The following is an 11,784-nucleotide window of genomic DNA, read 5'->3' as shown; positions in this document are numbered from 1 at the left end:
GAAAATTCAACAGTGTATCCATTCATTCTCAGGCAAGAAAAAATGCAATCTTTAAAGTTCTCCTGTGTACCCTTCCGCTTGCTTAAAAAATGCCAAAACAACACATAAGACTACTGGAATTGCTTTTCAAGTCGCTGAACTTGGGACAAAATAAAAAATTATTCACTCTGGCCACCATTAGATGTCACCAAGCTAGCAAAAATGCAAAGTCTCAAAATAAGTTGCAGGAGCAGCAATATGAGCATTAATACTTCAGTACATGAAAGAAAAACATGTTTAGTGTCACAAATGTTGTTTAAACAGCTTTTTTGTACCCAAAATTTACTTCAAAAATCCTTCTGAGCATTTAAAAATACATGGGCATCCCAAAATGTGTTTTTACCATTTGAAATACAAAGAGGAAAATATAACAGACAGACACGTAGAAAAGGATGGAATATTAAAAACTGAAGGAGGACAGCAAAATTCATTATTCATTTCAACACTTCAGTTCAAATTCAGACTTAGATTTGAGACATGCAAAGACAAGTTCACATATTCCTAGAACTTGAGAATGGATGCGACTGTAAAATTTGGATCTTTGAAAAATTACTTTTTATTATAGAAATCATAAGTAAGACAGAAAAGGAAAGGAGAGGCCAACTGCTCCAAAACGTTTACCATGATCTTAATAATTCATACCAGCAGCCAATGCATTAGGTGTCTGAACTAGTGATTTTTATTGCCTGTTTTAGACTAATGGAAAAACTTAAAAAAGGAGAGATCATATGAACTTAGACACTTATGCAGCTTCAAGCACACAGCTGATGTTTACCTAAAAACTCTGTATGTCAATAAACTGATAATTGGAGATACTGAGACTGATTCTGACTTCATGCAGTTTTACGCAGACTTCAGTATAGTTAAGGGATGCACTTACTTGATGCTGTGCGTTTCACACTTGATGCTGATTCAGATTTCTTCTGTTGGTTGCTTAAAATTCTCCCTTTTCCCATGATCCCATTTGCAGTAGCGGGGCTTTTTTTGCCCTTAAACTGTTGGAAAAAAAATATTTATGCAACGGTAACTATTGTTGTACGGCTGGTGCCGTAGTAACACAATCACCAAAAGCAATGCTTGCAAGGATTGTTTAAAACTGTTTCCTGGAGGCTGTTAATTTGCTCAGTTGATTATTTTCCAAACAGTACATCCTCTAGAAACTGTCGCATTGAGTATTTCCTATTCAATAAGATCAGAGGTTGGTAATCACTGTGAATTGAGAGGTTCTCTCTTCCTTTGCCATCTGTGGCAGCACCACAGTTGCTAATTTGATCTTTTTTTCTGTATCACAATGGATGTGTTTTAGGAATGATGCTCTAACGGACCTGAGTGGTACTTTGTAACAATTTTATATTACAAAGCCCTTTAAAAAGAGTAGGGATGCACATTATTTTCAAATACACTGCAAGAAGAAGTCATCAGTCTTGCTCACACATGACTTTTAAACGGTTTCATACTTCTTACATGTCCCTATTAAGTACATGTCCTAGGAACTGTATTGCTATAGTACATGGATGCCATCTCAAAAGTAAATAAGTACACACCTATATCCATAAGAGGTTAATCAAATGATTCTCCAACAAAGCAAACTCACTGGAAAAAGGCAAAGTTAAGGTTTTTTTTCACTGCAGCCTTACAATGGCTAGACACAAACTCTAGCAAGCTACCAGACAATGTAAGAACAGTACAGCGCCATGGAGAACACTCTGCTTCCAGCTTCCAGGAATGAAGTCACATGGATAGACAAGTTCTGCAAAGTGCAATAGAGGAGCCGAGTTATAGGGCATTTAGGACTTTTGAGAGGATATTCAGCACCTTGGGTTGTACCCAAAAAGGAACTGGAGCTAGTGCAGGACACAGAACAACACAGAATTATGAGATTGCAGTGGGCTGCCCAGTTTCAATGATAGTTGCTATATTGTGGGCTAGCTGAAGCTTCCATGTAGTATTTAAGAGTAGCCAAAGTAGAACATATGACTGCATTCTACCCTGGTGATGACAAAAGCAGGGATAACCATGGCACTGGTCCCATCAGAAAGAAAAGACTGAAACTGAACCTATGGCAAGATGTAGTTATCAGGATCAAACTGTCTTGTGCATCCTGGGTACAAAGGAACATAATCGGATCTCAGTTCACACTTCGTAACTGTTGGTAAATGTGGGCTTTTAATAGTAACTACAGCCTCAACCTCCCTCGTCTGGCACCCTGGGGATATAAGTGGTTCCAGACAAGGGATTTTGCCAGACCAGGGGTGGTCAATTCTGCCTCTGCTTCTGGGCTCCTCTACCCACTCTTGCCACAGATTCCTGACCCTCTCTACTACACCCACAAGCTCCCCAGCCACCGCTCCCCAACCTCCCTGGGCTGCAGCTTCCTGTTCACCCCCAGCCGCAGCTTCCCAGGACCACAGCTTTGCACACAGCCCTGGCCACAGATTCCTGCCCGGCTCTGGGGATGAGCCACTGCTCCCTGGCCAGGGGTTTTGAGCGTAGGCTCAGCTGCGGCTTCTGTGGGCCATGGCTTCCCACCTGGTCTCTGTGATGAGCTGCCACTTGCTGGCCTGGGCTGCCAGCTTACCAGCCCAGGACACTGCTCCCTGCTGCTACTCCTGACCTGGACTCCCCAGCTACTGCTGGTCCCCTCCCTTGCTGCCAGGCCAGCTGTAGCTGCCGTGTCCCGGGCTCCTGCCACTGGTGTGTCTGGACCCCACTCCTCACAGCTGCAGAACTCTCTGGTCCTGCAGGACCCATGGTCCTGCCAGACAATGATTGTTGCTGGATGAGAGAATGCCAGATTTGGGAGTTTCAACCTGTACTGCACATTGACAGGAGGATATAGAAACAGTACTGTTGGGAGTTGTGCCAGATAATTTTTCTGAACGGTATGCAAAGATAGTCCTTGTCTGTTTTATTCATGGCATACTATGGAATACTTCCTTATATGCTTAAGATCCTAATTTTAGATTTATTGCTAGAACTCTTTGTAACAACTTGAGCAACAGGATGCGAATAGAATCTGACAGGCAAGTTATTTATGGTTTGTTTCTGTCATCCTCTCTCAGGCTGAGTAACTCCTTAACCATCTAAGAAATTCCACTGAATTCAACAAGGCCATAACCATGAGATACTATGCTTGACTGAAGTAAGGTTGGCAGAATCTGGCACTTAATTACTGAAGAGCAGTCTGCAGTGCTGGCTAGGTGCCAGGGTACCATGTGACTCTCTGTGAATGACAAAATACAGGGATCAGAATTATCCTTTCCTTTCTTGCTTGTTTTTTCTGTTAAAGAACAGGGACATAATTTTTATGCTGCTTTTGTCATTTTATCCGATTCTCGGAACATTATCTGATTCTTCAAAGCACTACTGCAGAATAACTTATTACAAGGCAATCAATAGAGAGGCTTCTTCACTGGACATACAAAATGACTGGTTCAAACAAGCCTCCATAGGACTAAAACGATTATCCCCATAATCTTCTTTTTACTGGTCAGCTAGACAAAATCTACATTAGACATTTTGATGGCATAGCGATGTCAGTTAAGGACAGGATTTCTTTGCAACCCTTCTATACTGGTAAAAGCCCCAATTATAAAAGCAGGAAAGTCCTTTTTTAAGGGTATATTATTTTGCAGCAACATATTTTTGCCAGCATAAACTGTGTCTAGTGTAGGAGTGTGTTTGCCATTACAGCTGTCCTGGTAAAGCCTTTCTAGTGTCGACTGGTCCCTAGTGTCCCTAAAATGACTGACGAGGCATTTGTGAAACTTAAGAGTGAAATTCACCCCTATACAAAAGGCCAGCAAAAGATCAAGACAAGTGCCATCTAAACTAACTTTTGCCTTCTCTTTTGAAGGTTTAAGTGTGACCCAAATTGTGTGTGGCTTTTGTACTGACCCTCCACAAAACAGTGAATTTTTTTTGTACCTTCTAAATGAAGGATTCAAATGATCTATACAACCTAGATAACTGGATTCCCTGCACATACAAACAGCAGGACTGTAGGAGGCTTGGATCTAAAAGTCAAGCATAGTTGTTTTTTTTTCTTTAAATTAAGAAAGGAAAAAAATGGCTTTGGTTGAAGCATAAGTTTTCTGTTATTTCAAACACTTTCCACTTTGCAACACAAAAAAGCCACTGCATGGGGTTCTTGTATAAGGTTCACTTGCTCACACACCTATGTCTGAATCTATGTTCCTTAAAGTACATATTATCTTTGTTTCTAGATGCTTTTGAAATACAGGTTGAACCTCTCTCATCCTGCACTCTCAGGACCTGACTGGTGCCAGATGAGAGAATTTGCTGGATGTTGGGAGGTCAGTATTGTCCAGCACATTACTAACACTTTCACTGTTTTATGGGCTCGTAGGAGACATTTAGGGATAAATTACAGCTAAATAACAGCACAGAACACTGAGAGCCAGGACTGGTGGCTGTAGCGAACTTTATGACATCACAGGAAACTTGGCCACACCCATGATAAGTGGTCATCTGGCTAACGAAAATCATGCCAGATTACAGATGATGGTGGATGAGAGAGGTTCAACCTGAATATCAATATAAAGGTAAGAAGAGGCAGGGCAGATACAAGAAAAGATAGGCCTAAGCCAACCACCCAAACTTCACTGCTCAGGCTTATCTCTGGTTCTAATATCAGCTCCACAGCTTTGTATTCATGATTAGACCAAACTAGTAGTCAGGGAAATAATACATATTATATCATATGTATCAAACAAGTAAAAGACTACCATCATTTTAGTAGCTAAAATTAGGCTAGTAACCTGCGAATTGTATGCCATTGTTCTTCACAGTGGATTCAGATATGGCATAGCTTATGACTGCCAACATGCGATTTTAGATTTCTCACAGGAAGAAAGCAATGGGGCACTTAAAAAAGTAGTTACATTGTATGTTTCAGTAAACTAGTATTACACGTAAAACTAAAAGGCCAAGTATTTAATCTAATAAAAATGAATCATTCAGCAGGCCAAAGTTTTAAAGGACAGATATTTGCATATGCAAAAGTTGCATGTTATAGCCTCTGAAATACTTAATATTTAAATATAAATATTTTTGTTACAGCAGCAAGCAGTGCTAAAGCCTTTGAAAGGAAATTTGCTGAAGCCAACTGAAAGCCAGAGGAAAGCCTATCATTACATGGCTATTTTTTATTTGGCAAGATTATTTTGGCTTTAGGTGCAGCAAAAACTTGCAAAGCAGACATTTTGCAAACTAATAGGAAGACAGCACCTTCACTTCAGAAGTAACTGTAAGCTTCTGCAAGTAACTGCACCTTCCCATTGTAACTGCAAGCATTCTAGAGCTTTAAACCAAGCCAGCGAAATACAGTAAACTCTTTCATATCCAGTAGCCCCAGGACAGGGAGGTTGCCAGACATTCAAATATTCTGGATAATAATGAGCTATTCCTAGCAATGCATCACACTAGAGAAACAAGATTAGATATTAAGAAACAAACAAAAACATATGCTGAGTACTTTATTTACCAGCAACAGTGGTCTTGAACACTGAACTCAGTATTTGCTGTATTTATTTTCACTATACTGTACTTATGGAAAATGTAACTAAAATTTACTTATGGTTAAAATGGCAGTTATTGAGAGTTCTGGATGATAGAATGGAGGATATGAAAGAGTTCACTGTAGCCTAAGATACAAATAGAACTGTGGTAAAAGGGTTTGTTATAATATAAAACATTGTACCTGAGAGCCAGATCCCCTCCCCATAGCAGAGGTGTTAGTGACAGACTGAGCAGAAGACAGATTGGACGAGACAGGGTTTTTGTAATGGTTAGAAGAGAGTTTGTCAGTAGATAACCTATTGGCTTTTCTGTCAGCAGGTGGATAGCGTGCAAAGATTTTCGGAGACGGCAAGTTATCGTACAGGCCTGCGTTATCATAAAGCACTTCTTCTCCCATGTTTCTGCTACGAGAAGTAGGAAAGTCATCTTCCAGTTCCCACTGCAACACACACACTTGTGCTGTTAGTAAACAAAATATCATGCAGAACCTATGCAAAATTAAAACATAAGCAGGTTATTCAGAATCATTACAACCCTCTGAGTTTAGCAAGATTTTGATTTTTCCTGACATTTGAGCCACTCTGGTCTACAGGTAGCTATAGTGTGCTCAAGTGCCAGGGGAAAAGGGAGGACCGGGTTACCTATTTCATTAACTGAATTTTCTTGTGTTTTCTGTTAAGCAGAAAAACGGGGACTGTGACACTACCCCTTATGCTACTTTATTGTTATTATTATTTTCTAGATGGTATTTCTGAGAAAGAAGGTGCTCCAGTGCAGATATTGATAACTACCTCCTCATATAAGGAAGGACAATCATGTGGCACTCATGGGAAATGAAGATGAGCCTTTAGGAAAATCTTCAGGGTGTCTTTTGCTTAAACTAACCCGGTAATACAGATTTTTCAGATGTGGCAACTAGCAGAAGCTGTGAGGATTTTCTTCAAGCCATGTGTCTTTTCAGTAACTATTAGCTACTTGTGTGCTCGCATTGTTTTTTTTTTTTTATTTCTTGGAAACAGTATTACTGAGCTAAATAAATACCTAAAATAATGCCAGGCCATTTTCCATTTCCATAAAACTGGAGAACTCAATGATAATAACCGAGGGATTCATTCATTGCATCGTAAAAGAAGCCATGGATCTTCATGCCTAAGTGCCTTGCTTAATCCACCCTGTCAGAGTGCCCTCTTCAGGTGCTGTGGCAAGTACATCCAAGAACTACATATGCTGCCCATGTGATTAGCAGAGTGCCCTGGATGCCCACCGCCAGCAGCATATGCTTCTATTGGTGGTGCACACCTATACATATCTTGATGCGCATAAAATTTATTCCGCACACAGGTGTATTTTAAAAAAAAAAGGGAGGCAACATTGTATGCATCCCACTCACCAAACACTTGGTTGTGTCCTACTCCTTAAAGACATTTCCCTAGTACTAGTCTGACACGTCATGAGAGAGAAGATCACATTTGTCTGAGACTAATTATGCCTCAAATTTCTGTATATTTATCTCAATTTTCAGACTGAGATCTCCAATCTGCCTTTAAGACAGAGCCCAAATTAGGAGCTATGCTGATCTGCAGTGCCCAAAAATGAGTGTCTAGAGGCCACACGTCATTGTGTGCAAATATGCACTTCTTTCCCCACTCCTAACACAGAGGATGGGGTGGGACCAAGGCCTGCATTCCCAGCTGTCAGTGGAAGCCTTGGTAATGGACAGCACTACTGTCAGCTCTTCTCTGGATAGTACCATATGCCTGCAAGGGGGCACAGAGTAACAGCTTGTGGCACTTACTTCATAACATCCAACACAGAGGCCTGGCACAATCAAGCCATGAGTTTTGACTTGGTCTAATGAAAGTTTCTTTACAAATTCAAGAATTTTATTAATGGATTTGGCACAAACTGATGGACAGGCAGTTGTTTGTATCAATATATGCTGGCTCATGAACTAGTTAATTTAAACAATATGTCTCACTCCCTCAATAGTCTGCAGATGAGAGAACTTTTGTGGTTCCTGATTATAAAGAGTAGAAAACTCGAGTTCATTTGGAATCTGCCCAGTGGCATTCAATGAGGTAATACAGTTTTTGAGATGTCCTTGCGTTCAACACATGTAAGCCATTTGCACTGTAGAAATTAAATTCTTACCGATCCATTTATGCAGGGAACATCATCATAATGAAGTGCCAGTCCACTGGGACATGCGTAGCCATTGCCAGTGCTTCCTCGATATGGATTAGTAGATATAACACGTCTGTTCATAAAACTATGTAAAACAAAAAACACCACTTGGTCCTTACTCTGAATGATGATTCAATGATGCTACACCCACACTTGATTATCTGCCAGTTCTGGAAGCACACAGCTTCTCTTTCTATTAAAGCTGCAGATAGTTTTCCTTCTTCTGCAACCTCTGTGAAAAAACCAAACCAAACCAAACCAAAACCTTCTGTATTTTACTCGTATCTGGCTGCTAACATCCAATATCACAGCATATGTTCTGTACCATAATCATAAGAGAAAGTGAAAGACTGTGTGAAAGCCAGGATAGAGACAGCTGTGGCTGCTTTATGGTGTCACATGGAAACCTGCTGATATAAACCATTTGCCAGACCTCAATAAAAAATTTCCTGCTGTGTCTCGATAGGATAGAATGAGATGGAGTGCAAGGGTGGAGGTTGGGGGGTGGGCAGGAGAGAATGACCCAAGGCTTTACTGCAATTGTTTTAGGCACAGAAGTAAGCCAAGCAAAATACCCCGAGTGTGTGGAACCCTGAGCTGGTCACAATTTCACAAATGCATTTTTTTCTGCAAAAGCAACATACACGTGAAAACCAAAATTTTGAAAACTTTTAGTTTCCAATAACATTTTTCAATTCCATGAAAGCTTTTTCTGAAACTTTTTTGCATTTTTAAAATTATTTTTGTTCTTGGTTTGCTGCTATGTAAATTTTGACTGTGATCAGGTTGTGACATGCTGCTATGTTCTTTGGCTCCCTTGCCTGACTCTGTGTGCACTTCAGCTATTGCTCACACAGGGGTGTGAAAACTCTGAAACGGGAACACTCGTATAGTCTGGAGTGCTTTTAATTTTTTTAAAAGGAACCATTTTGATCCAGCTCTTGTGGGATCCTGTATTTATGCAGACCACTACTGAGTTCAGAGAGGCTCCTTGTGGTAATGAAGGACTATCCATTTGAAGGAGTGTGCAGGTTTGGGTCCGAAGCAACAATAGGTATGATTCAGAGAACAACTGGCTTTCATAAGTAACCCCTGAAACACAGCCAGTAAGGAATAAGAAGGAAAACTAAGGTTAGAAAAAGAGATATTTGATTTCTGAAGTTGACAATAAAATACAATACAATCGTGCAGCAAGGTACATGGATCTCTTGTTTCTCCATATGGGTCATAAATCTGGTGAGAAAAGCATTCCATACATGTTATATTTTATTCCATTCACACAGAATGATGAACAATGTATGTGACAATAGATATATTAACAGTCAGCATTTAGAGCCTGGTCTTATGAGGTATTCAGTCAGCACCCTCAACTCCCAGTAAATTCAAAAGAAGCTGAAAAGCTTCAGCTCGTTCCAAGATCTGATCCTTGGGAGAATGTACATACTTCAAAAGTCACACCAAGCTGTAAAATAACCTAGAAAATAACTAGTACCACACTGTACGCTTTGAAGTGTTACACTGTGCACAGTCTTTAATTATAATCAGAACATATTACACATTGCTTTATGAAAACAGAAACCTGGTGTCCTCTATGGATTAAATGGCAGGTTAGAGAATTATTGTGCACAATGTTCACTGATACATTTTAACTATTGCTATATCTTTGGAGAATTTTTTTTCTTGGGGGTATATAGTGAAATTCACCCCTCTGCAGAGGAGCCAAAAAAAAGAAAAAACCCCCAAAAGAAACAAACAAACAAAAAAAGACAACTTGTGTGCCTTCTAAGTCTTACTTTAAGCCCTACTTTTATGGATCAAATGGAAATCATATGGCAAATAGCCCTTTTGCTGGTCACATGCACAGTGTGAGTTTCACCCTTACGGTACATCTACTATTTTTGCATTTATGTTTCGCAGCCAAAACATGCTTCCTTTGTGACAGAAGCTTCCAATATCCTTCCATGCAGATGAATAAAAGGTCTTGAAGAATTTATAGTTGTTTGCAATTAACAGCTTTGCACAAAATATTTATGTTGCAATCCCGACCATGGAAAAAAGAGAAGTTACTCACCGTAGTAACGGTGGTTCTTCGAGATGTGTCCCTGTGGGTGCTCCATGTTAGGTGTCGGGCTCGCCCCGGCGCCGCAGGTTGGATCTTCCAAGCAGTTTCTGCCAGACCACGCATGCGCCGGTGCGCGCCGCTCCCTTGCGCGCTCCTGGCCAAATGCGCGATCTGGTCCCCGCCAGTTCCTTGACCAACCGCCTCAGATGCTCCTGCAAAACACTAAACAGAGATCCGAAGCGGGGAGGATGGGCGGGTGGTGGAGCATCCACGGGGACACATCTCGAAGAACCACCATTACTACGGTGAGTAACTTCTCTTTCTTCTTCGAGTGTCCCCGTGGGTGCTCCACGTTAGGTGACTACCCAGCAGTAACCCAAAATAGGAGGTGGGTAATCGGATCATGTGCAGCTTGTCCCCGAGAGGACCGCTGTCGAGAGCTGGGTATCCTCTTGGAATACCCTGTGAAGGGCGTAGTGCTTGGCGAAGGTGTCATAGGATGACCAGGTCGCCGCTCTGCAAATGTCTTTTAGCGCAACGCCCTTGAAAAAGGCTGTTGATGCTGCCACCGCCCTAGTGGAGTGAGCCCTGGGCGTGGCCAGTAAAGGAGTCTTTTGGGTTCGTAGCACATTTTTATGCAGGATACGATGTGCTTCGAGATTCTCTGCGAAGAGAGACCTTCTCCTTTCGAAATGGGAGCGAGAGAGACTAGGAGTCTATCCATTTTCTGGCAGGACTTGGTCCTGTCTATATAGAAGGCTAGCGCTCTCCTCACGTCCAGGAGGTGTAGGCATGCCTCTTTGTTCGAGTGATGAGGCTTTGGATAAAACGAGGGTAAAACAATAGCTTCGTTAATATGAAACTCAGAAGAAACTTTAGGAACAAAGTCTGGATGCAGCCGTATGGTTACCGCCTCCTTGAAAAATACTGTGCAGGGTGGCGTTGCCATAACTGCCACAAGCTCGCTCACCCTGCGAGCTGATGTGATTGCGAGAAGGAAGGTCGTCTTTATTGTAAGGAGGAGGAGGGAAACCGTGGCTAAAGGCTCAAACGGTGGTCCCGTTAGCGCATTAAGCACCAGGTCCAAGTTCCACGAAGGTGGAAGCGGTTTCCGAGGGGGGTATAGGTTTACCAACCCTTTGAGGAACCTGGTAACCATGGGATGGGCGAACACCGTGTGCCCTTCCTCTTCGTGTCTGAACGCCGAAATGGCAGCAAGGTGGACCTTTAACGAGGATAGTGAGAGTCCTCCTCTCTTGAGGTCCAGTAAATACTCTAATATTACAGGTATAGGCACCGAAAGGGGGGCTAACTGTTTGGTAGAACACCATGCCGTGAAGCGAGTCCATTTCTGCTTGTAGGTCTTCCTGGTGGAAGTCCTCCTGCTACTTTCTAGGACTTGTTGCACTTCCTCCATACATGTGCTCTCTAGGGAGCTGAGCCATGGATTAACCACGCTTGTAGTCGCAGGCCTTGGGGGTGCGGATGCACTATGGACCCCTGGGCTTGCGTGAGCAGATCCGGCGCCACCGGGAGGGGCATCGGTGGACGGTCCGACATGCGCAGGAGTAGGGGGAACCATTGCTGTCAATCCCACGTTGGGACTATCAGGATCATTCGGGCTCCTTCCCTCCTGGCTTTCTACAAGACTTTGTGGATCAGCACTGTGGGAGGAAAAGCGTAAAGCAGGGGGCCCCTCCAGGAGATCGCGAATGCGTCCCCCAGGGACCCCCGTCCCAGTCCTGCCCTGGAGCAGAATCGTGGGCACTTCTTGTTGTGTTGAGTGGCAAACAGGTCTATCTGGGGAAAGCCCCATGCGTGAAAAATCGGTTGTAGCAGATCGGGACGGATCTGCCACTCGTGCGTGAGTGCGAAACGCCTGCTCAGCTGGTCTGCCTTCACATTGTGAGCGCCTGGTAAGTACAAGGCTTTCAAGGTTATATTGTTGGCGATGCACC

At 42.4% G+C, this 11,784-nt stretch overlaps 1 protein-coding gene across 3 annotated transcripts in view; it reads right to left on the bottom strand.

The window, feature by feature from the left end:
- The window catches only part of AFAP1 (actin filament associated protein 1), a 196,308-nt gene that overhangs the window by 17,211 nt on the left and 167,313 nt on the right, over window positions 1-11,784 (bottom strand). For 2 of the 3 annotated variants that reach the window (XM_074992437.1, XM_074992438.1), the window contains 2 exons: window positions 7,732-7,849; window positions 920-1,034 (listed from right to left, as the gene is read on the bottom strand). In XM_074992437.1, the coding sequence (XP_074848538.1) occupies window positions 920-1,034; window positions 7,732-7,849 (233 nt within the window). Of the gene's footprint in view, window positions 1-919; window positions 1,035-5,761; window positions 6,020-7,731; window positions 7,850-11,784 lie in introns of all 3 variants that reach the window. The other variant, XM_074992439.1, reaches the window with a different exon arrangement.

This window comes from Carettochelys insculpta, chromosome 4 (genome assembly GCF_033958435.1).
Source record: "Carettochelys insculpta isolate YL-2023 chromosome 4, ASM3395843v1, whole genome shotgun sequence".
NCBI classification, from domain to species: Eukaryota; Metazoa; Chordata; order Testudines; family Carettochelyidae; genus Carettochelys; species Carettochelys insculpta.
The sequence above is the reverse complement of the archived record's forward strand: the minus strand, read 5'-3'. Positions and strand labels throughout refer to the sequence as shown.